The 22,286-nt window shown below is 35.5% G+C and overlaps 4 protein-coding genes across 6 annotated transcripts; 1 reads left to right on the top strand and 3 right to left on the bottom strand.

The window, feature by feature from the left end:
• Positions 1–253: 253 nt before the first annotated feature.
• Positions 254–6,390, bottom strand: LOC126865231 (histone-lysine N-methyltransferase EHMT2). 3 transcript variants are annotated; one of them, XM_050617525.1, is made up of 12 exons: positions 5,190–6,390; positions 4,519–5,114; positions 4,396–4,446; positions 4,217–4,320; positions 3,500–4,142; positions 3,099–3,431; positions 2,785–3,013; positions 2,511–2,717; positions 2,170–2,426; positions 1,842–2,092; positions 1,596–1,771; positions 254–1,144 (listed from the first exon to the last, which is right to left on the bottom strand). In XM_050617525.1, the coding sequence occupies exons 1-12, from the start codon at positions 6,020–6,022 to the stop codon at positions 988–990; spliced, it is 3,837 nt and encodes a 1,278-aa protein (XP_050473482.1). In that variant the 5' UTR covers positions 6,023–6,390; the 3' UTR covers positions 254–987. The 3 variants fall into 3 exon arrangements, with proteins under 3 accessions (XP_050473482.1, XP_050473481.1, XP_050473483.1); XM_050617524.1 differs by having other exon boundaries at positions 4,217–4,446; XM_050617526.1 differs by lacking the exons at positions 254–1,144; positions 1,596–1,771 and having other exon boundaries at positions 1,966–2,112.
• Positions 6,391–7,250: 860 nt separating this feature from the next.
• On the bottom strand, positions 7,251–13,104 carry LOC126865238 (dual specificity mitogen-activated protein kinase kinase hemipterous-like). Its single transcript, XM_050617541.1, has 8 exons — positions 12,542–13,104; positions 11,544–12,001; positions 11,274–11,453; positions 11,063–11,197; positions 10,725–10,972; positions 8,904–9,596; positions 8,532–8,819; positions 7,251–8,453 (listed from the first exon to the last, which is right to left on the bottom strand). The coding sequence occupies exons 1-8, from the start codon at positions 12,696–12,698 to the stop codon at positions 8,318–8,320; spliced, it is 2,295 nt and encodes a 764-aa protein (XP_050473498.1). The 5' UTR covers positions 12,699–13,104; the 3' UTR covers positions 7,251–8,317.
• A 146-nt stretch (positions 13,105–13,250) lies between these two features.
• LOC126865243 (ATP-binding cassette sub-family F member 1) lies at positions 13,251–15,780 on the bottom strand. Its single transcript, XM_050617562.1, has 5 exons — positions 15,375–15,780; positions 15,075–15,300; positions 14,360–15,005; positions 14,103–14,281; positions 13,251–14,025 (listed from the first exon to the last, which is right to left on the bottom strand). Exons 1-5 carry the CDS (start codon positions 15,725–15,727, stop codon positions 13,531–13,533), a joined length of 1,899 nt encoding a protein of 632 aa, XP_050473519.1. The 5' UTR covers positions 15,728–15,780; the 3' UTR covers positions 13,251–13,530.
• Positions 15,781–15,787: 7 nt separating this feature from the next.
• Positions 15,788–20,278, top strand: LOC126864508 (adenylate kinase 8). The gene is made up of 11 exons (XM_050615921.1): positions 15,788–16,251; positions 16,328–16,447; positions 16,478–16,645; positions 16,706–16,802; positions 16,891–16,983; positions 17,047–17,186; positions 17,280–17,484; positions 17,569–17,693; positions 17,759–17,868; positions 17,942–18,113; positions 18,194–20,278. The coding sequence occupies exons 1-11, from the start codon at positions 16,156–16,158 to the stop codon at positions 18,458–18,460; spliced, it is 1,593 nt and encodes a 530-aa protein (XP_050471878.1). The 5' UTR covers positions 15,788–16,155; the 3' UTR covers positions 18,461–20,278.
• Positions 20,279–22,286: the final 2,008 nt, after the last annotated feature.

Genomic DNA, 22,286 nt, shown 5'->3' with positions numbered 1-22,286 from the left:
AGAAAGGAGGAGGCAGAGAGAGAGAGAGAGAGAGAGAGAAAGATACTTGTTTTTGAAACAAATTATTGATCAAAACATCTTTCCAAGATCCATTGTTAATTGTATCAAATAAGTATCTAGTGACATCTAGTGGATTACTTCAGACTTGTTGCTGTAGCTTTTCTTATCAAAATTGAATTTCTTCTATTACTATCAGTATTGCAGATTGAATTTAGTCGATATTAGACGAGTATAATCAAACGAAAATACAATATATCTTGAAAAGAACTACATTTCTTTTATTATACAAAAAATCAATAATTTGTACAAAAAGGTGTGCTTATGTTCTAAGCTGTTCGTAATGAAACGAACATTTATAAACAATCATTCTATAAAACTGAATAAGCAAGTATCGAACTCGTAACTTTAATCATAACATGACAGTTGTTACGAACTTCGAATGCACTGCATCCATAACGTACATCAATCAGCGATTTACTTTTTCCTAATCACGCACATCATTCGCAAAACTATAGCAATTACAAACACACATTCCATTATAACTCGTACATTATGTACGAGATCTATGTAACAACATATATTATGCATATTACTTCATTTAAAAGAGGAAAGAATCGTAAGGTGGCACATCTCCCGAGACATATTCTCACGAGATAATCGGCAGAAATAGGAAAAATATGGTCAAGTTGAGTAAATTAATATGGACATATGTTCGATTTTGACGAACTGGAATAAGAAAAACGTAGTTCCTTCTTAGCTCGAATAGCAAGATAACATCATTTTAGTTATTCTTCCTACGAAGATCCCATCACCATTTGTACTTGTACTTTTCTCAATTTCACAGACTAAATCGTACGAAGATTGTTTTAAACAAGTTAAAAAACTTTGAGATTCTCTATTTAACATTCCGAGTAATAAGAAGGAAAAACATTAAACTAATAACTAAAATAAGTGTATAGAATTTGCTAAATTGCTTTAGGATTACGATTATTGAGCTGCCAGCATTTCTTCTTGCTGTATTTTTCTGCGGTAGTTGTCCAAAGTAACTTGTATAGTCTTCTCAGAATATCGGCAGTTTTCGGCTCCACAGGTACATGTGAATGACTTGCATTTTATTATCCAGAATTTCTCTCCATAATCGAAGCTGAAGGCAAACAATTCCGTATTGGTCTTCAGTGATAAATAAATTACGTTAATGAAAATCGATGTTCAAGAATAACATGATCTTCGAGCATTCTTACAGTACACTGACAATACGTTTTCCTTCGTGGAATAAAATGCCGTATAACGAAACTTACCATCTTCGAAATCAGCAAGAGAAAAGGAAAATAAAGTAATAAATATCATACTCGATGTGTCAGTTTATCTATTTTAAGATATGGAAACAATATCAAGCTCACATGTTTCGAAAGAGTCAAGCAGGACTTTGAGAATGAGTAAGGCGAAGAAACCAAAATTACCAGCGATGACGATTAGCCAACCAAAACCAAATCAGAAGTGGGTTTTATTAACCAAAGGAAATAGCATGAAACGCCGTTTACTAGTATATACATGTATCGTGATTTTCACGTGCCAATCGTTTTTTTTTAACATACCCGAGCTCTTCATCTGCCTCGATGTCGCGATTCGCAAAAAATGCTATCCTAGGAAAATGCAAATCCTGATGCTCAACAAACACTCGCACTGGCAAGAGATTGGGTGCGCAAGAATGATTTATAAAGCGAGCAATGTTTCCATACCGTCTCGCATCGATACAATATGTTTCTCCATCCTGCACGCGTATAGAATCTCTTGAGTTAAAGTATTCGATCTTGTACAGAAATAAAATGTTTGATACTTACTCTATTATCTAAATCGAATAGATAAGAATCGTCTTCTCGATGATCTGCCTCAGAATCCGAAATAATCTCGCCCACATATTCACATACATAGGAACCTTTAGGAATGTGCCGTAGCGTTCTAAGTCCCCATCCTTTACCTTTCGTTCGAAATAATTGAAACCTTTGCGTTAATCCATGCTGAACAACGCGGTTATTGCACGTTATGCGATTACAATCACACGCTGGATTGCACTCAAACAACATTGGAGGATCTAGATAAATAATAAAACACCTAAACATTTATTCTACATATTAGAAACATTACATTTAAGCAGCATATTTAATATACCTGCATAATTAAATTCAGGAATCAATTTTCCTTCCTCATCGTACCAACATCTTAAACTTATATTCCCACATAAACACTTCTCTGAACTACAATTATCTTCGCATCGACAAGATTGTAAGGACGTTATCGTACGATCAACATTTATATTGCTGGTAAAGCAATTTTCAGTCACGTAAAGAAAATCTGTTGGCTTATCTTCGGAATCGTATCCATTGACACATTGTATCGGATTCGCTTCTTTACCACGTGAAATATCACTATAAAAATAAATCATTAAAAGCATATCGTTAATATCGCTATTACTCTACTGAAGATAAACACATATTCATTCTGATAATTACTTAGTTAATATTTTGATTGTTTTTTCCCACATGTGTTCAGAAAGTTCATTGACTTTGGCATTTAATCTTAAAGCAGACATAGTATCACCATCATTTGTACAACAATTTACTGCAGTTTCCCCTGCAGCATTAACTTCTCCTATTTTAGCACCACGAGCTAATAAAAGAACACTAACTGCATACTGATCTTGCCTTGCAGCTATATGCCTGTAACGTCATTAAATATTGTACAAAAACTTAATTATTTTAACTATATAAGCATTAAAATACTTACAAAGGTGTGTCCCCATGAACGTTGACAGCGTTCACGTCACACCCTTCGTTAAGTAGCATTTCTGTAATTTCTGAACTTCCGCTAAAAGCACTCCAATGTAACGCTATGTTTTGTTCTGCATCTCGAATTAAAGGATCGCACTTCTTATCCAACAAAAATCGCGCGACATCGGTATGACAAAACTCACAAGCCCAAATTAAACTAGTCCATCCACCATCATCCACTGAATCTAACAGAACATAAGAAGTTATTGTTACACATAATATTAAACCAATTCAAACAATATAACGCTACTTTAGTAAAAATTTAATTACCTACTAATGTTCTTGGTGCTTTGCATTCTGTCAAAATTATTCTACACACTTCTAAATGACCAGATTTAGCAGCCATGTGTAAAGCAGTCATACCATCTTCTCCTTTCAATGTAACATCAGCACCTATCCTTATTAAGTATTTTACCACATCAGCTTTACCCTTACTAGCGGCTAACATCAAAGGTGTCAACTGATTTCTATCCATCACGTCTAATTGAGCGCCAGCTTGTACCAAAACATGTACACAAGACAAGTGACCTTTATCCGCGGCTATGTGAAGACCAGTCCGATGAGCATAATCCCGGAATGTATGATTTGCATTGTATCCACACGCTAAAACATTAAGAGTCATTACGAGCCATTCCTCGTACTTTCAAAGCAGAAATGGTACAGCAACGTACCTAAAACGTTAACCAGTTTTTCCAAATCTCCATTCTTTACAGATGTGTAAAGGCTCATGATAGTATAACGTTCCGGCCTCTCGGTATTAACAGATGGCTCAGGTATCTTAATAATATCTGCTTGAATTAGAGGACTAGGAGGACGCTCTGCCAACTTTGTGTTATCACCTTTCCCTGGTAAACTCATTTTTGCAGAAGGCAGTTTTGAGAACTTCTTTCGGGTCGGAATGAATACAGGTTTTCTTAAGCCACTCATGGTCACCATTACATCATATGCTGTAGTTTCATTTCCACAATGAGGACAAACACCCTTTTTATTTGGATAAATTTCACATTCACGATGATATTGATGACCATTAATACATTGTACAAACCTTCCTTGTGAACAAAACAGCCCACAAGAAGGACAACAATTATGTCTTAAAAGTCTTTCTTTGTGCATTCGACATAAAATGATAAAAGGAACACGTGTACTCGGCCTTCTCATTGCTACATCATTGCTATCAACTTCATTACAACAACCTACCAATCTATTATCGATCGAATCTATCGCAGTACAATATAATGGTGCCCCAGAACCAGTGATTGTCACATATAGTTGAGACCTTACTTGACATAAACATAACATTGATTGACCATATGTCTGAAAAATATAATGAAACATGTGTCTCTGGAATAAAAAATACTAATTGTACTATTTTACTATACTATACTAACTTCACTTATAATCGCTGTTGATTCTGGCTTCGCAGCTTGTCCCTCTGCAGGACTTGGACTTGGAACCATACTTCTCCTTGTTCTTTTAGCAGGTACTATGCCTTCTAGAGTTATATACAAATTAATAAAATCACTTCTTTTATGATAATTACGCATATCAAGAAATTTTGAAATATTACCTTCGGGATAATCGTTGTTTTTGCCTGTTTCTGCAATTGATACAGATCCATCTAAAAAGATATAATGGAAATTATACTATGTAAAGTATAATAAAAGCGTATATTTTGTATTTCTTTTTATACCTTCAAATGAATCTACTTTAGCTATTTTCCTCGCAGCTTGACTTCCTCTAGGCCTTCCCCTTTCTCGTTTGGGCCTACCAGCAGCTGGCTTTAAAAATGGCTTTTCAATATCTGCTAAAGATATGTCATCATTTGTGGAATTGCCAATTGAGTTCCCTAGCTTTGCTTGTGAGTCTGAGCTTTTTATCATAGGAGACAATTTCGGCATACCATCAAAGTCGGATGAAAAATTTTGTGACTCATCCAGCACTGTTTCATTTACAATATTTTCTGATATGGTAGAATTTCTAGAATATTCTAACGTTGAGTTTACCTCAGAAATAGTGATATTTCCATCTGAAATAGAAGACTCTATTTCCTGACGTATGTCAGGCGGTTTAGCTTGCAACTGTTTATTTTGATCTTTCCCCTGTATCACCTTCTTAGGTCTCCCTGGTTTGTTATATTTCCTTTGTTTTTTAAATTGTAAATTTTCTTCTGTATAATTAGATTTTTCTTTTCTTGCCATTGCACTTTCTAGCACAGTACTCTTCAATGTTTCTTTACATAATCGTCGAGCTGAACGTTTAGGACCTGGAGGTTCTTCAGTATGATCACTAAAAATGTCATAGAATGTTTACGAATATCATGCATAATATTTTACATATTTAGGATAAAGGAAAATAAGAAACCTAAGTGCTCTTAATCTAGGTCGTCCTGTTCTTCTTTTCCTAGTAACTGGGACTGTACTGTCTGCTTGATCCACTTTTTCTACAGGTTCTGTTGAAGTATCTGGTTCATCAGTCTTTGTTTTTTCATTAAGAACAGTATTTTTATTTTCTGTTATTACACTGGTATCTTCCTTTGGTGATTTTGATTCCTCTATATTTCCTTCTGGTTCTCTGTTTTTAGATTGTTTGACCGGTTCTTCCGTTCTACCTTCATCTGAATCTGATTTTTCAACAGTGTCAGAATTTTCATCTGAATTTTCAATCTTGACAGAAACACCACCAATTTGATCACAATTTGCTAATTCATCAGGAACTAAAGTAAGGTTGGAAGAGCAACTTGATATCTTGGTTTTTTTACCGTGATCAGTATTTTCGTCAATTGTCCTGAATGTAAGGACAATACGCGGAATTCCGTTATCCTTCTTCAAAGTTTCCTGTTTCCCAGTATTTTCATCTTCTTTATGATTTTCATCCGTCAACGTTGATTCCGCGGCATTCTGTTTCATTGGAACATCTTCTTCATCCTTTGTTCCAGCAATTTCTTTCTCATCTGGTGGCATTTCGTCAAGAGGCATCACCGGTTTTTCGATCTCCTTGTGATCTGACTTCTCTGATCGGTTAATTTCTGTACTTTTTACGGGACTCACATTTTTGTTAAATTCATTCGTCATACCCTCGAGGATCTGTTGGATACTGACCTTATCTTCGACCCTCTCGGCAGCCATATCATCCTCTTCGCCCCCTTCTTGACAACCCTCCATCGTGGCATCTTCCTTGCTTTTATCCTCCGACATAATAATAGATATTAACTGGAAACTATGAATCCTTACACTTAAAATGCCACCTCATCATAAAATTCGATGGCCAATAAATTAATCGTTAAACGCTGAACGACTACCGGATCGTACTGCAACGTTGACGATGTCTTCCGCAAAGTGCAACTAGATACAAAGGCAATGGAATGCCTTCTAAATCTCTTTCTGACTGAATACTATCACTGATATTATTATAAACACCATGAAAATATCTCTCCATACACTTTTCAATAGCTTGACTAATTACATTATCACAGAAACTATTTGTTCTAAAGATTTTTGGAGAAATATCTACACTACGCTAGCGTGCCCCGCGTAGACCTGGAGGCCATATTGATTACTCAGGGACGGGCCGATTCGAGCAAAGAATTTATTTTTAAAATGATCTTCGACCAAGCCCTTCTCGTACAAGATCATGTACTCTCTTATAATTTTCAAGAATTATATAATGTTTTCTTTATATTACATTACGTGTAAATAATGCAAATATACACGAATTACATGAAAAATGTACAATATGCATATCTATATAGTGTACGATCATAAATCTATACACTTACACATTGAAAACAAAAAAGATAATGAATTCTTTGCTAATTCGTTAAATCAAAAGAATTTCATTAATAATTTAATAATTATTAATAAAGTAATAATTTCATTCTCTACTGAGATTTATTTTCCATACAATTAAAAATTACAATCCAGAAGTGAAAATTAATATATTATTTATATACGTGATTTCATATAATGTCTTCATACCTAACAGTTTCATACCTTCAGAAAAAATTCATTATTCTGCATATTTACGCATATTCATTTACATACATGAAAGTAGCAAGATTAGTGTACATACAAATATCATTTCATTACTAATGAATTATATATTAAAATTCCTGATGTAAAATAGGTATAATTGATCTTTCAGATAAATATGTTAACGCGATTACTTCGTAATTTTATTGACATTCGTAACAAAATAGAAAGTGAAATTATTGTAATTAAATGAAACCATTACAGTGCAATAATAGCATCGCGCATGAGCGCCTGACGAAAAGAAATTGCTTAACGTTACGTGGCAGTACATGATAAAAATACATTGTAACTAATAAATGGCAGCGCCAATGCGAGATAGGTAATCATAGATGCTAGTGAATTACTCATGACCTATTCTGAAATTTAATACAGGGTAAATGAAACGAGTCAATGGTATCGTATAAATATAAGTTTATTTACATTGCAACAGATCCTTTTGTCAAATAAGCGACAAAGGTGATTACGAGTGTAGATTGAACAAAGTTAATGAATAAATGTTAATTAAAAATAATAATTACAACGTACTAGCCCAAACACGCCTCTTATTTTAAATAATATACATCTGTTGAAACTCGTAGAATCTAGGAGACGTGAATATTTGTGCTTCCCTTACGGAGACGTCGTTAATATTTCTTATAATTTGGTTTTCACTCAATCGATCTAGTGATCGCTGTATGTGTTTGGTATTATTTTACAAACGATAATGAATGTGAAAAATGTCGCCATTGCTAAGTCGAGTTGCAGAGATACTGCAAGGCCGCCCGAGGAAGAGAGAATTGCTTTACATGTTTGGTTTCACATACTCTCGCTTGTTCCTCGATAAGAAAAGAAGCGTAAACGAAGAATGATAGGAACGGTTTACGCGTTCAGTACGATGCCGCATCTCCTAATAAAGATTTTCTTTTATCTTTTAGTTTTTTGTTTTTTTCTAATTTTTTTTATTTTTTGTCGCTTTTTTTTAGAAAAACGTCGAACATACTACATTTATTTATATCTTTACAAGCAATATAAAAAGTTGAGCATCGTATTGCATCAGTAATTGCATATCCTATACAAATACACGTCGATAAGAGAGTTATTGACAAAGTAGTTCAACGCGGTACGTTACAGCCACGGAAATCGTGCAAAAATGAATCCCAAAGACCGTCCTCTCGAATTTAGGAGTCTAACTTTTCTTTTCGTGCTTACGAGCAATATTCAATGTTCAATAATAACATCATACATAGTACGTATCCAAGTTCTTCTTTAAAATACGTACTAAATTAGAATTCACAATATCACCGAGTATTACAAACAACTATTTTTTGGTTTAGAACTGTTTTCAAGTACACTGTGCACAGGTCACTTGTGTGCACAACCATCGTTGATTATAACACCGTTCTACGTGGTACATGTGATTAATTCAATTACTTTTATCGCATATGGCACCAACAAGGAATATGATTTAATCGTAACGGTGGGTTATGGAGGCGGAGGTCTCCTCTGAGGTTCGGGAGTGTAACGTAGTCGAGCTCGTACATGTTGAGGGCTACCGGGCACGGAATTGCTTTCCGACAATCTTCTCGGTGGAGGTTGAGGTGGAGAAGATGAAACGTACCTTGAAAAGAATATGCATTGAATTAAAAAATTGTTCACATCTTATATACGCTTGAAGTCAAAAAAAGAAAAACAATACCTTCGTGCAAAAGAAGGAGAGGCTTGATCCACTAAATTCCTTCTAAGGGCAAGAGGAGATTCACCGCGACTCAATCTCGGCGGTGGTTCCGGCGAAGGAGCACGTTCGCTTCCAAGTCTAAGACGAACATAAGAAGCAAAACGCTTCTTGGCAGATTCTTTAGACCCACCCTGAACAGGTGGCATAACAGGTGACGGTTCTTGCTTCAATTGATGAGCAAAACGGGAAATTAATAATTCGGGGCTGGTAGAACCATGAGATCCTTGTGGAGGGGGTTCAGAAGGAAACCTGTATTTAAAAAATGAATATATATAATAATATCTACGCTATTAATCATACCAACAACGGATTACAACATTTATCGTTATTTACCTTTTACGACTAATCATAGGACTACCATAAATATCTTGAGTTTGGGGATGAGTTTGAGGCACAGATGGAGTTTGTCCTAATCGTTGTTGAAGAAACGGAGAATACCGCCCACTTTCAGTTGATTGTACTACATTTGGAGGGTCAACGTTTTCTCTTCTCCAAGGTGAATAATCACGAGCAAACGGACTTAAAGATCTAGAGACACCTTGCCATCTTTCTTTACTGGTGTCTCGATCTTCCGTGAAGCGCCCATGATATGGTGAATAGAGTCTACTTCCCGCGTCTATTGTACTAGCATCCTGTCGATAAGGAGAGAACGGTCTTCCTTCTTGCCTACCTTGTCCATTAAGAGAACAATGATTCGAAGAATAATCCCTATTTTGATCGGCATGCCTATATGGTGAATACGGTCGTTGAAAATTCGATTCCGATGTATCCATGTCATTGGACGAAGGAGGAGAAAACGGCCTGGAAATTTCCTTTCGTCTAAGCGCGTATGGACTATAAGATACATAGTTCGCACCATTCTCACTATTTGATCGTTGATGAAATGGCAAAAAGCTGGAGTTCTGTGAGTCTTTGGTGACATTGCTTCGTAGGAAAGCTGGTACTTCAGACTGAGCCCTGAGATGAGCTGTTTGTTTCAAAGATACATGACCCGCAACTCGTTGCTGCCACCCTGGCAACCTGAAACTGAATTCAACAATATTAAACTACGGTTTTATATATCATCAAAAAAAAATTACTGGTCCCCCAAAATAACTTGATTTGTGTAAAAATGTCACTGGTACCCAAGATAATTGTATCATGTTGGTTCTGCAAAAAACTTGAGTTTATATGGGGTTAATAGAAGTTAGAACGTTAATCATAGAATCATGCAACACAAACGAGGATAGAGGAATTTTTACCAAGGTCATAAAGAATATCTGTGGTCAAAATTAAAAAATTCAAAATATTACATGCTAAAAACACAAGTAAAATGTTTAACTGACATATACTAACGTTTAAGATAAGGATAAAAATACAAATATAATTAAACAAATATAACTATTTTATAATGAATGGAGTGTGCACAGGGAAATCTTATTTGTGCCACTGAATGATCGCTACATAATATAAAGACAAATAAACGAATATTCAAATAAATAAAAACAATGCTTACCATGAGTAGGGGTTGAAGGGTGGGGTGTGTAACAGGCGCGTGCACAAACCAAACAACTCGAAATGAAAATCGGGCAGATTTTTGGATAATTGTGAGGTGTATTTTTTTTAAGTTTTTTGGAGTTTATGGGTAAGTTTTTAAGGAAAATGGAAGAAGGGGCAGGGGCGAGGGAGAGGGGATGCTATGCTGCGCTGCCTCCCTCAAGCTCAACGCTGCAACACAATTTAACACGCACGCAAACTTTTAATCGAAATGTATGGACAGGTTTGTAAATGTTGTTTGGCAATGAATAAAAGATAAATATATAAAAACTAGTAGTATCCAACAAAAATCCAACTTTAAAACTCAGTGTAATTTTTCGAGCTCCTTTAATACCTACCCATTAACCATGAATGCTGAAGTGTGTTAAAAATTTTTTAAACTAATATAAAAGAACAATACCCGGTTATTTTCAAACCAAACCAAATCATTATAATATTAGTTGGGAATATCATGCCATGTTTAAAACTCTATTCGTTTCCTATAGAATGGTCTTTTCTAATAGCACATATCTCTACCACATTTTCTAAAGTCACATGATTTTTTTAATCAAAAATTTTCTATACAATACTTGAAAACTATCTTATAATATTTACGATATATGCTTATTAACAGTTTACCTTGGCTCTAATTGCTGCATAACTCTGCCAAACCATTGGCAACCAGAATTTAGTACTGAGGAGTTTGTTTCTTCATCTTGTGGTACATCGTGTTTTCGGATAAAAGGATGCTCCATGAGTTTATGATATTTTGGACGATGTTTATAATTTTTTGTAAGGCAACAACTCACGAAATTTCTAAATTCTTTTGAGAAGAGTGCATCTGGTGGAAGGGAGGGAGGGTCATCTTGCACTACTCTGCTCAGTACCTATGAATTCATATAAGTATAACGAGCATTTTAAACACATCAAATACTACCATTTATATAATATATGTTTATATAATATATTCAGTTTACCTCAAAATCAGTCTTACAATCTCTGTAAGGGAATACTCCTGTAGCTAATTCGACTAAAGTGATACCCAAGCTCCAAACATCGGCTCTTATATCATAGTCTGGTTTTGTTGGATCTGGGGGATCAATTCTTTCAGGCTGCAAAAGTATAGCAGTATTTTATAAAACAATTTTAAACTTCAGCATAACAAGAAATAACATTATGTGTACTAACAGCCATGTAAGCAGCACATCCTGCACTTCTAGTTTTTGCTTTACTATCAACTAATCTGCCAGATATACCAAAATCACATAACTTAACTCCTCCCCTTTCATCAAGAAGAATATTACTAGGCTTCACATCTCTGTGAATTACACCGTGCTTTTCTTTCAAATATGATAATGCTTTTACTGTCTGTAAAGATATAATTCTTTTTACATAAATAATAATCCAGGTAGAATTAAGACAAATATAAGACTTATCATAAACTTATGATTTACTTACTGCTACTGTAACTTTTCCTAAAAATTCTTCAGGCATTGCTTGCCTGGTTCTTTTTAATAATTTATCTAAACAAGTTGCCATTAGTTCCATACAAATCCACACATCAGATTCGGTGATAAAACAACCCAAACATTGCACAATATATGGACAATCATGTGATTTTAACACAACATCAAGATCCATAATTATCCTTTTATTCTCTTCTGCGTTACCAGAACGCCTCATTTGTTTAACGGCAATGAGTACACCACTAGGTTTATGCCTCATTTTAACAACATGTCCACAGGTACCATTTCCCAATTCACCTAGATGTTCTAAGTCTTTCATTTCAGTTTGATACCTCTGACCATTAATATTTAAAATACCATTCATTTTCATGATTTCTTGTAGTTTTGATTCAAATTCACTATCCTGTTTCTTTGGAGGTATCTGTGAGACTTTCAATGTTGGAATTGGAGCTGCATTAAAGATAAGAGTTCAAAATCATTTTTATATCTAACTAGAGGTGTAGGAAGTGACATACATTCTTCAATAAAAAAATAATCTTACATTTTCAATACACATGCAATGTCTTTTATTATTGATGGACAAACATTAACAAGTTTGCTTGAAGACAAATAACAATTCAAAACTAGATAAAAGAAAATAATCATCCTTATCATTACAAAGAGATTCTTCCATTAAAAAAAAGTACATTGTGTTTGTTTATGATTCATTTAAACATATTTCAGTTTATCTCAAAACACAATCTATTTATCAAAATGAAAAACATATGCGTGTATAAATGTTATTAATTTACCAACAGGTTGAATGAAATAAACTACGCGTTAGATAAGAAGACCAAAAGAGTATCGTATATAGAATCAACAGAATAAATTGTGATGATCAACATAACCTGTACGACAAGTAGTAAAAGCAAAATTCAATTGGAAATTTTTGGAAAAAACGTCAAGAAAAGATTTTATTATTTTTATAAGTGTCGTTTAAATTAAACTCACGTCGTGAGGCAGAACTCGAGACAGACCCCGAGGATGACGGTTGAAGACTCGTTCCTGGTCCAACCTCGCTGTTCTGTCTATCTCTATCTCTTGATTCATTTTCTGCTCTAAGACGTTCTTGTAAATTCAGAATCTTATTCTCCAGAGTACTGGACATTGCGACGGTCTTTTGGAACACTATCAAATTCACCGCGGGACACCACCTCGCACAAAATATTTGACAATTTTCACATCACTCGTCTGCCCCTTTTGGCAGCGAACATTGCGCCGCCGGTTATACGCATTTCAGTAGAACCAACTCTCTTTAAATTTCTTAGAAATCACTAGAGTAGTTTATGATAAGAAAGTTTTCCAAGGAAAATTATTTCATCTTCTAACTACATAATATCGTATATGTATAATATATATATATATACATATATATTCTCATTTTCATACAAATTCATATATGTACATGTTATTTAAGTAGAGATCAATATGTAAATGATTTCTATTTTTTTTCTACAAACGGAAAGTAAATATTTATAATATAGAATACAATTTTGCAGACCTTAATAATACAAATGTATATAAATGTTTTTTTTGAAGACCTGATTAATATGTCTAATTATTGAAATAAATTGTAACTATCAAGCGTGTGAAAACTTTAAAGAATTAGAATATCTTAATTTTATAGGTAATAAAATTATTTCATTGAGAACAATATATTCCAGCATTTCATGTAATAATTGTAATTCGCGTTAAAAGTTTTGACTATTAAAATACAATTTTTTAGTCCTATCAAACTTGATGCATCTCAAAGCACAAATTATCTCGTATTTAAAGCATTGATAGTCATATTTCAAACATAATAATAAAGAATTGGCAATATTATTATAGGAAAGAAGCTAATATGGAGAAAACAATTAATATATTGATGGAATATTTATTTAAAGGGATCGATTTTATGGGCCACTGGAAATTATTACTATCCTACAAAGCAAAAATATTCATTGTAGAACAGCTGCGTTCGCGGCTATACTCGGGTTGTTAATGACTTCTCCCAAACTTTCCAGCAGTTCTTTCCTATAATCATCGAAATCTCCATCAATTTCATTAATCTGTTGATTTTCGATTACATATAAACAACATTCTGTATCCCTAATTAAACGCTCATCGTGAGAGACGATGATAACTCCTCCCTTGTAATCATTGATAGCATCAGCTAGCGCATCGATTGATTCTATGTCCAAATTATTTGTTGGTTCATCTAAAATTACAACATCAGGTGCATTTAAACATAATTCAGCTAATGCTACTCGTGCCTTTTGACCTCCTGATAAATCTTTCATTTTAATTGTATGCGCGTGAGAGCTAAGTCCAAATGTTCCTAATTGTTTCCTAGCTTTCTCATATGGAAGGTCAAATAAACGCATTAGATATTCCGACGGCGTTTCTTCAGCCGTTAGATGTTCGCCAGAGTGCTGGTCAAATTTTCCTATCCTCTAAAAACGATAAAGCATAATTTAAGTATACGAATTTGTCATTTAAAATAATAAAATTAATTTTTACTGTTACTTACTAATCTGTGATTTCTTATTAACTCCCCTTTCACAGGTTGTAAATCAGCTGTTAGTAACTTCAAAAACGTAGATTTACCGACCCCATTAGGCCCAACTATGGCTATTCTAGAACTTAAATCGATACCGAAATCAACGTCGATAAATAATGATTTTTGCCCTTCATAATGAAAGGTTACATCTGAAATAAAATATGAATTTTCAAATCATTTATTGTAATATAAAGCAATGTAATGTATATAATATAATAATAACATACTATGAAGACCAAGAATTGGTGGTTGCAATGGAGGTGGATCAGGAAAACTAAATTTCACTATATAATCTCTAGGTTTCTGTAACAATTCCGCAGGTGCATTATCATCTTCTTGTTTTTGCATTTTCGTCCTGTTCTTCTCCTGCTTTCTAGTTAAGGCTTCTTTCTGTTTCTTTTCAGCTTGTTTTTTACTTTGACCAGAAGCTTTCAGATCCTTAAGTCGTTTTTCTTGTTTCTCATACGCTTTAATCATTTCTTTCTTCTTTTGCTCGTACATTTTCTTGAACATACTATAATTTCCCTTATAATAGAACAATTTTTGTTGATCTAAATGAATTATATCTGTACACACATTATCTAAGAAACTCTGGTCATGGGAAACGATAAGTAATGTTTTTTTCCAAGCTTGAAGATAATTGTCTAACCAAATAACAGCATTTAAATCTAAATGATTAGTTGGTTCATCGAGCAACAGTAACGTTGGTTCTAAGAAAAGAGCTCTAGCAAGAGAAACACGCATACGCCAGCCACCAGAAAAATTTTTTGTCGCACGATCTTGCATGGCACGGCTAAATCCTAGACCAGCAAGAATTCTTCTAGCTCGTGGTTCTGCAGAATCTGCCCCAATAATTTTTAATTCTTCATAAACCTATAAAAAATGTATTATTATAGTACAATAATAAAATATTTATATACACATTTACATTCAATGAATTACCTCCTGTAATCTGTTTTGGACAGAGGTATCTCCTTGTTCAACCAGTTCTTCTAATTTTTTACACTCTGTCATTAATTCTTTACACTTTATATCTGCATTAAGTACTACTTCCACAGCTGGCGTATCATCAGCAATAACTTCTTGCTCACAGTATAAAACATCGATGTTGGGCGGAATAGCAAAAGCTCGCTTTGCTATATGACGAAGTAAGGTAGTTTTTCCATGACTGAAATATATAATAAAGATTTAATAAGATAGCGAAATGATATTTTATGAATTAGGAAGTGAAAAAATACATACCCATTTGGTCCTACCAAACCATAACGTCTGCCTTGTGCAATTAACAAGCTGGCATTGGTAAATAGTTCTTTTCCTTTTGCAGCAATACTAAAATTTTCAACCTTAATATCAACAGCATTTTCTAATTGTTGATTACCACGCTGTTGACTTTGAGTCTGGGAAACAGTGAAATTAGTTTCAAGTTCGCTATGACCCTGACCACCGGTCTTCGTTAACATTTCCATCGTTTTTTCATATTCCTGTTGCTTTTTCAATTTTTTCTTTTCTTTATGCGTCAGCTTCTTCCCTGTTTCTTCCACCTCCATATCGGATATCTTTTTCGCGACATCTGATATGTTTTTATCGGTTGACATACTGAAACGTGCACCTAACTATCTAACCTCAATATTCCACACTTTCCTGAGATCTAGTAACACACAAAAAGTATAAAAACACGTGGCGCCATCCAATTCTCTGCATACTTAGTCTTAGCATATTGCAGTGTTTTATAAATGTATATATAATATTCAATGAGAATAATGAAATTGATGTTTTATATAAACTATTGGAAAAAAGTAAATCAATTTAAGTAACGTAAGTGTTGTATTACCTTCTAAAAGGTAAAGTAGGTAAAAACAAAAAAATAATACACGATATGTTTATAATATATTGTTATAAATGAGAGAGGGGAAACAATTGAAGTAGATCTATTAGATACCATAAAAAATGTATCGATCCTTTATGATAAAATATAGCGAGATAGAAGTACGTTTTTTTAAACTCGAATATTTTAACATAAAAGATGGCGGGATTGCAGGAAATAGAGAAGAAAGCGCGTACCATTAACGCAAGATTTATGGCTTATATGGAGAAACATCGCTTATACGAACTGTTTTACGTAAATAACCTCCATATTACAAATATAACCGATAATACAGTTTTATCAAAATCTTACAAAAACGAAACGTATATAGGAAATAGCAACTCAATTAATGATCCAAAAACCTGAAGATCATCTTGTATTTATGAAGCAATATCTTCAACTTGCTGCTAAAAGACTCAATGTTCCTAACATTATCCTTATCGCACCTGCAAACTTTGGTAGATAGAATTATCTTAGATAGACTTCTTCGGGTCGCTATTTTAAGACTTATTTGCTTGAATTGAAAAGAAAAAAGAAAAAATATTTCATATGGACAGATAGAATGGCCTTGGCTAATGTTCTTCGCGAAGAATTGGGAGTACATCCTTTAACCTTGAAAGATCTTCGTAAAGCTTGCTCTCAGCATGACGTAAGCGAAAGCATTCACAGTTTTGTTTTATCTTTTCAAGAAATGAATTTTCCCTATTAGGATGATTGTCGGTGCGAGGAATCGGAAGATCTTGCATATGCAATGAAGAAAATTCTACAACGCGGAACTTTTCATGAAAGTGGATGGCTATTAGTTGGTAATAAATTACACACGTGTAGATACATTTATAGCACGATTTAAAAAGATGGAATACCTAAGAAATTGTCCTTTGGCTTGTCTCATAGACTTACCAAGAACGAAAAGAGAAGCACAAATATTCCAGCGTAGCGGAATAATACCAACGCATGTGATACAACTTATAGTTTCAGATGACAATGGTACAACTACGAAGAACGGTATATCTCTAAATTCGATAAATTTACATAATTTTCCTGTTTTAGAAAACTGGGGAAATATTTGCACAGATGCATTCGCTTGCCGCGAAACATGTAATCCTACAGACACAGAGAAAAATATAAAAAATCGTCGTTACTTGAAAAATTGTCGGGGCTTATTGGAAGCGTACAGGCATTGTTTAATAGTTAGTTAAACTTTTAAAAAGAATTTGTGTCTGTAATTAAATTTATAATACTTATGCTTCTATGTCGGCGAATAGTGAAAGTACAATTGTTGACTTGAAAAAAAAAAAATTGATTTCAAGGCAGTCGAGGTAGGTATCAGGTCCATCGACGAACTTGGGAAAGATTGTGCAAAACTGGCAAAAACAAAGAAACATTGTGGAGCACCGTCGCTTTTTCGCATTGCGCTTATTGGATTTAGGGGATCTGGTTGCACTACATTAGCAAAATATTTGGCCGAACGATTCAATCTTGTTCACAGTACTACTTTTATTTTACAGCCTATTTTAGCTTCTCGTTGCTCGATAACTCGTTACGAGTTGTAAATGTTGCCATCTATTTTAGTTGATTACGATTATATCGCAGAACAGGCGCGCTTACAACAGAATCCTTTGGGGGAAATGCTTCGATTGTTCGAGTACAAATGGGGGGAAAGACCGAAGCCTGAAATTAGGATTCAAATCGTCGAAGTATGATAAAATCAATGGATAAATGTATCGAATCAATAACTGTGTTACAATGTTATTATTTTCAGAAACACATATCCGGGTATGAGTGTTTGAAAAGGGGTTGGGTTTTAACTGGATATCCAAAAACTGTAGAAGATTTTAAACTATTAGATTTGAATCCTACGCCTCCAAATAGGTAAAAAAGCGAAACAAATGTCCAAAGCTGAAGAAGTTTGTGAAAATTTTGTTCAGCGTGTTAAATATTTTAGAGTAATATTTGTGGAAGCGAGTGGTGACATTTGCAGAGAAAGACTGCTTAATCGTAGATACAATATCGTCACTGGAAGCAAGCACATTTTGTCGACAGCAAATTATGCCGTTAACGATGATTGCAAATTAGGTGTACATCCCAGAGATTTCAGACTAATCGTAGAACGAGATGTAAGAACACGGCTACTATTGCGATTAAAATTATCTTTTTTATCGTCGCGTCTATGATTTTAATTGCTGAAAAATTACAGCTTCAAGAGTACGAAGAGAATGTGATCGACATGATGCAGTATGCAGGTGAATCCGCGATAAAGATCGATGGAAACGAGGAAGAAAGGATCGTCCGAGAAAAGGTAGAAGCAAGTATAATGCGTCCAGTTCCACCCTGGTATTCGAGGGTGCCAAGACCTTCACCTGTGATCGATCCCATGAGCAACGAATTTGACCCGGATGACGAACCCGATTCCAGCGTGTTTGATAATATACGTGCCCCCGAGCCTACGTATACTTTTATCTAACTTATAGCCGTCGACCCTACTTTACCTTCCGTAAGGGTAGAAAACGGGATACTTCTAATGCATCCTGTTATCCTAGTACGCAGAGCATCTTATTTCCACAACATCACACCATTTGCATGATGCCATGTATGGATTTTTTAATACGTATAGCTACTTTTATTACTTTTATTGTTTAAATTACGATGTAAAGAATTATCGATATAAGCAAATTTCGATAGAAAATTTGTGAAATACAGCTACTTACTTGTATTTCCTTACAATAATCTTTGTGCTAATAAACTTTAGCGACGTCCTTCGATATTATTATTTGCTCTGCGAGTAGTAGGATCAACGATTACGTGGACTGTAGACGATACGTCAACCTGTTTGCTTGGGAATCGCACCACGGGTAGTATATCGATGTGGAAGTAAACAGTGTTTCGTCGAGAAAAGAATACAGTATATAGTTGAATTAAGGATATCACGCGGCTACATTAACAAGTATAATTGCCTCAAACGCGAAGCATATTTCCGGATCAAGGGTGTATAGAGTGGGATAGGTCGCAACACGATTGCAGAATGTACGCAGGACTTGCTACGAACGATGAAATCCTGCTTACTTTGCCCAGCAGTTACTAAGACCTTTGCCTTTTTCAGGAGAAATTTGCCAAATTGCGTGCTTGATGTCTTCATCCTGATATCGAGAGAATGTGATGTATGTGTTCTACATATTATCGAGATCTTCGCGATGGCTAATTGCGAATATAAGGATTGGTTGTTTATCGCGTTATTGGAAGTACGATCCGACGAAACAGTTTTGCTATTTTATTCAAAGGATAGAAATTTGTACTATATTACTTACTTTTGCATAAAAGTAGAATTCACCGTTACAACGACTACTTTGATTCAAACTTGGATAAGTTAAAAATTCGTCGGTTCAGTTACCGATCGGAACTGATTTCTGTAAAACTACGTACAACCCGGAAGTAAAGAGGAAACTTGGGTCGAGGAAAGTAGAGTCGGATGGAGGTGAAATGCAAGGAAATGCTGCATAAATGTTGGAAGCAATATTCCAGTATAAAACATGTTTCTTAAGTATTGAAGTAATCGTAAACTGAGAGGGGAAGAACGTCTTTGTGACTTTGAAATTTTAGCAAGTAACCGATCAATTTTTATTCTCTGTTTTATCGATGACACGAAATGATTCTTTTTCTGCAAGTTCTGGAAGTGGCTGATCTAATTTAATTAACATAGATATTATATTTTATCAAGTATTAATCCTATCTACTTATACTGGATAGGATGTCTATAAGCTTTAGGTCTATTGGCATTAGGTATTCGTATATCGATTATCCTTGAAAAATTGTTTTAATATAATATTTCCCACATCGAACGAAAGACAATCACGCAAAGAAGAAGGATCCCAGGCTATTATTAGAAGGACTTCAAAAGACGAAATAAGCTCGAGTATTAGGATAGAAGAAAGCACACGAGACACGATAGGTTCACCTGTATCCTCGATATCCATATCACGTGCATCATCCTACTTGGACATCTGCAACCCTATACCCGTATGGATATCCCGAGTATGCGTTGAACATCAAGTGTGTACTACGTGATCATCATACATATACAGAAACATTTTTTTTTCGCTGGTATTACAGATGCATTAGGCTCGCATAACGTCGCAACGATCTTCCCATCGAACTAATCAAATCCACTAGCCCTATCTTTCAATCCACTTGCAAAATATCCTTAAACGAATTTCAGTCCTTTCGAAATATTCGTTTAAAAATCTTCACGCGATAGTAAATAATTATTATTGGTTGTCATCTTTTAAAGACGACATAGTGCCGAGACTCATCGCCGTCCATTACCATTCACGACGAATAAGAAAATATGTACGCTATCGGTACGTTGCGTTCGTCAACGTGACGACACGTGTTTATATCTTACGAACATCCAATCGCACTAGGATATCATGCGAACAGGTATTTCGGGGCTGAATCGATCCCCTTGGAGATCGATTGTCGAGCTTGCTCGAGTTTCCAAACGGTGAGCATTCCCCGTCGATCAGGACTTTATATAAGACGAAATTTTCTCTCGGTCGATCAAACGGAAGGATTCTTTCGCGTTCAAGGAAGCGCAACATCCCTCGAGACTCGTCAATGTCCTGTCACTCGTCAACTGCGTGGCGCCAGAAGCATTCGTAGCATCAGGACTGCATAACCGCGGAAAGGGGTTCGCACGAACCTCCGGGACCTCGAATCTAGGGATGGGACGCGTATTCCGCCCCAGCTAGAATACCAGGACGCTAGTAACAATTCACCATCGTGGACGTTGTTCTCGTGTTTTTGCGCAGTTTCTAGAAGATTAATCACGTAGGAGTTTAAGAAAACGTCGCAGAAGATGCGTTCGAAATAAGCAGGAACATTTGAAATTGTCAATGGGTTTAAATATCTATTCGCAATGTTAAACGCAGAAAACGTATTAATTTAACGTTTCAGAAGGGAAGAATGGAAACGAGACGCAAGATACAACGTTTCTTTTTCGTTCGACTTTGTTATTTTTCATCGAACATATCCCGCCTTCTATACATCTTAATTTCGCCTGTGTATCACAGGCGATCATAAAACGAGTGGCGCATGCTGCCGAAAAAAATTCCAGATATTCGGATGGATTTCCGATAACAGACAACACGTCTATATGTACACAGTGTATATAGTACGCTACTATGTGGCCACCCTTGAATGAAACAAATATTGATTCGCTTCGCGAATCGGCGGCTCGCAAAATTCCCTGTTTTTCGTACCATTAATGCTTTGAACGAGTGCCTAGAATTCTGTATTTTTTGGAGGATGAGCCGAACGATCGGTTCGGTGGTCGTTGTACAGAAAAAAATGCTTGGTAAATTCTGAAAGGGTTTAAATGAAAGTTCTATTGGATGGTAAGCTTTCGCGGAGATCGCAAGCAGACGAGTTAACGTCAAAGCGTACACGCCGAGTCGCACACCAGGATACCAGCCGCAAAGCGGAGACACGCGTTTCTATTACTCAACCACTCGTAGTCGATCGAACAGGCTGATCTTTAGCCAAATCCAGTAGTTTTATTCGAGACTTCTTCCCCGAGATATATACCGCGTAATTGATTCAAGACTGTTCGAAATTCGTTGGATCGCCTCGAGGACGTAATCACTGCGACGGACAACCACGGTATCTCACTTCCGTAGAATCAAGTTTTATCTAAGATGCGCGAATTTTTAAAACAATCATTTTCTCAACAAATTCGCTGACCAATGTCAACCACTTTATTTCAACTTGCAACGTCGGTGAGTTCTAAACACGTTGCAAGTTGTAAAAATACCGTTGATTCAATTTTTAAAGAAAACTCGTGGCAACGTTAACGATGACTCCGGCGCAAAGGGTGTAACGGTATCATACCCTCGAGCGTGCCTAGTAATTATCTCTGCTAAAAAAAAAAAAAGTTGGTGGACGATGTTCCACGAGCACCGATATAGCTAAAAGTATCACCGAGTTATCGCTCAAAAGAAACAATGTTCGCTGCCTCTTAAAACCCGGCAGCCTCTGGGCGTTTAAGTCCTCAAACCGTTCTAATTGAGGTTCCTCCTCGTTACCGCGAAAGAGTTACCGGAAACAATGGTTGGAACAAGTAGATGACAATTGCACGTAGCAAGCAAGCATCCTCCCTAACAAAAGCGTGCCTACCGGTCCTCGTTTTGGCTATCTCTCTCCGTCTCCTTCTTACTTCTCGTCTCCGCTATTGTTCCCTTGCTACCGCAACGAGCGTCAGCGTCAGGTAACGAGTAACGAAGCGTCCTTCGTGCCTC

The sequence above is a fragment of the Bombus huntii genome, chromosome 4, assembly GCF_024542735.1.
Source record: "Bombus huntii isolate Logan2020A chromosome 4, iyBomHunt1.1, whole genome shotgun sequence".
NCBI classification, from domain to species: Eukaryota; Metazoa; Arthropoda; class Insecta; order Hymenoptera; family Apidae; genus Bombus; species Bombus huntii.
This window is presented reverse-complemented; position numbering and strand designations above follow the sequence as displayed.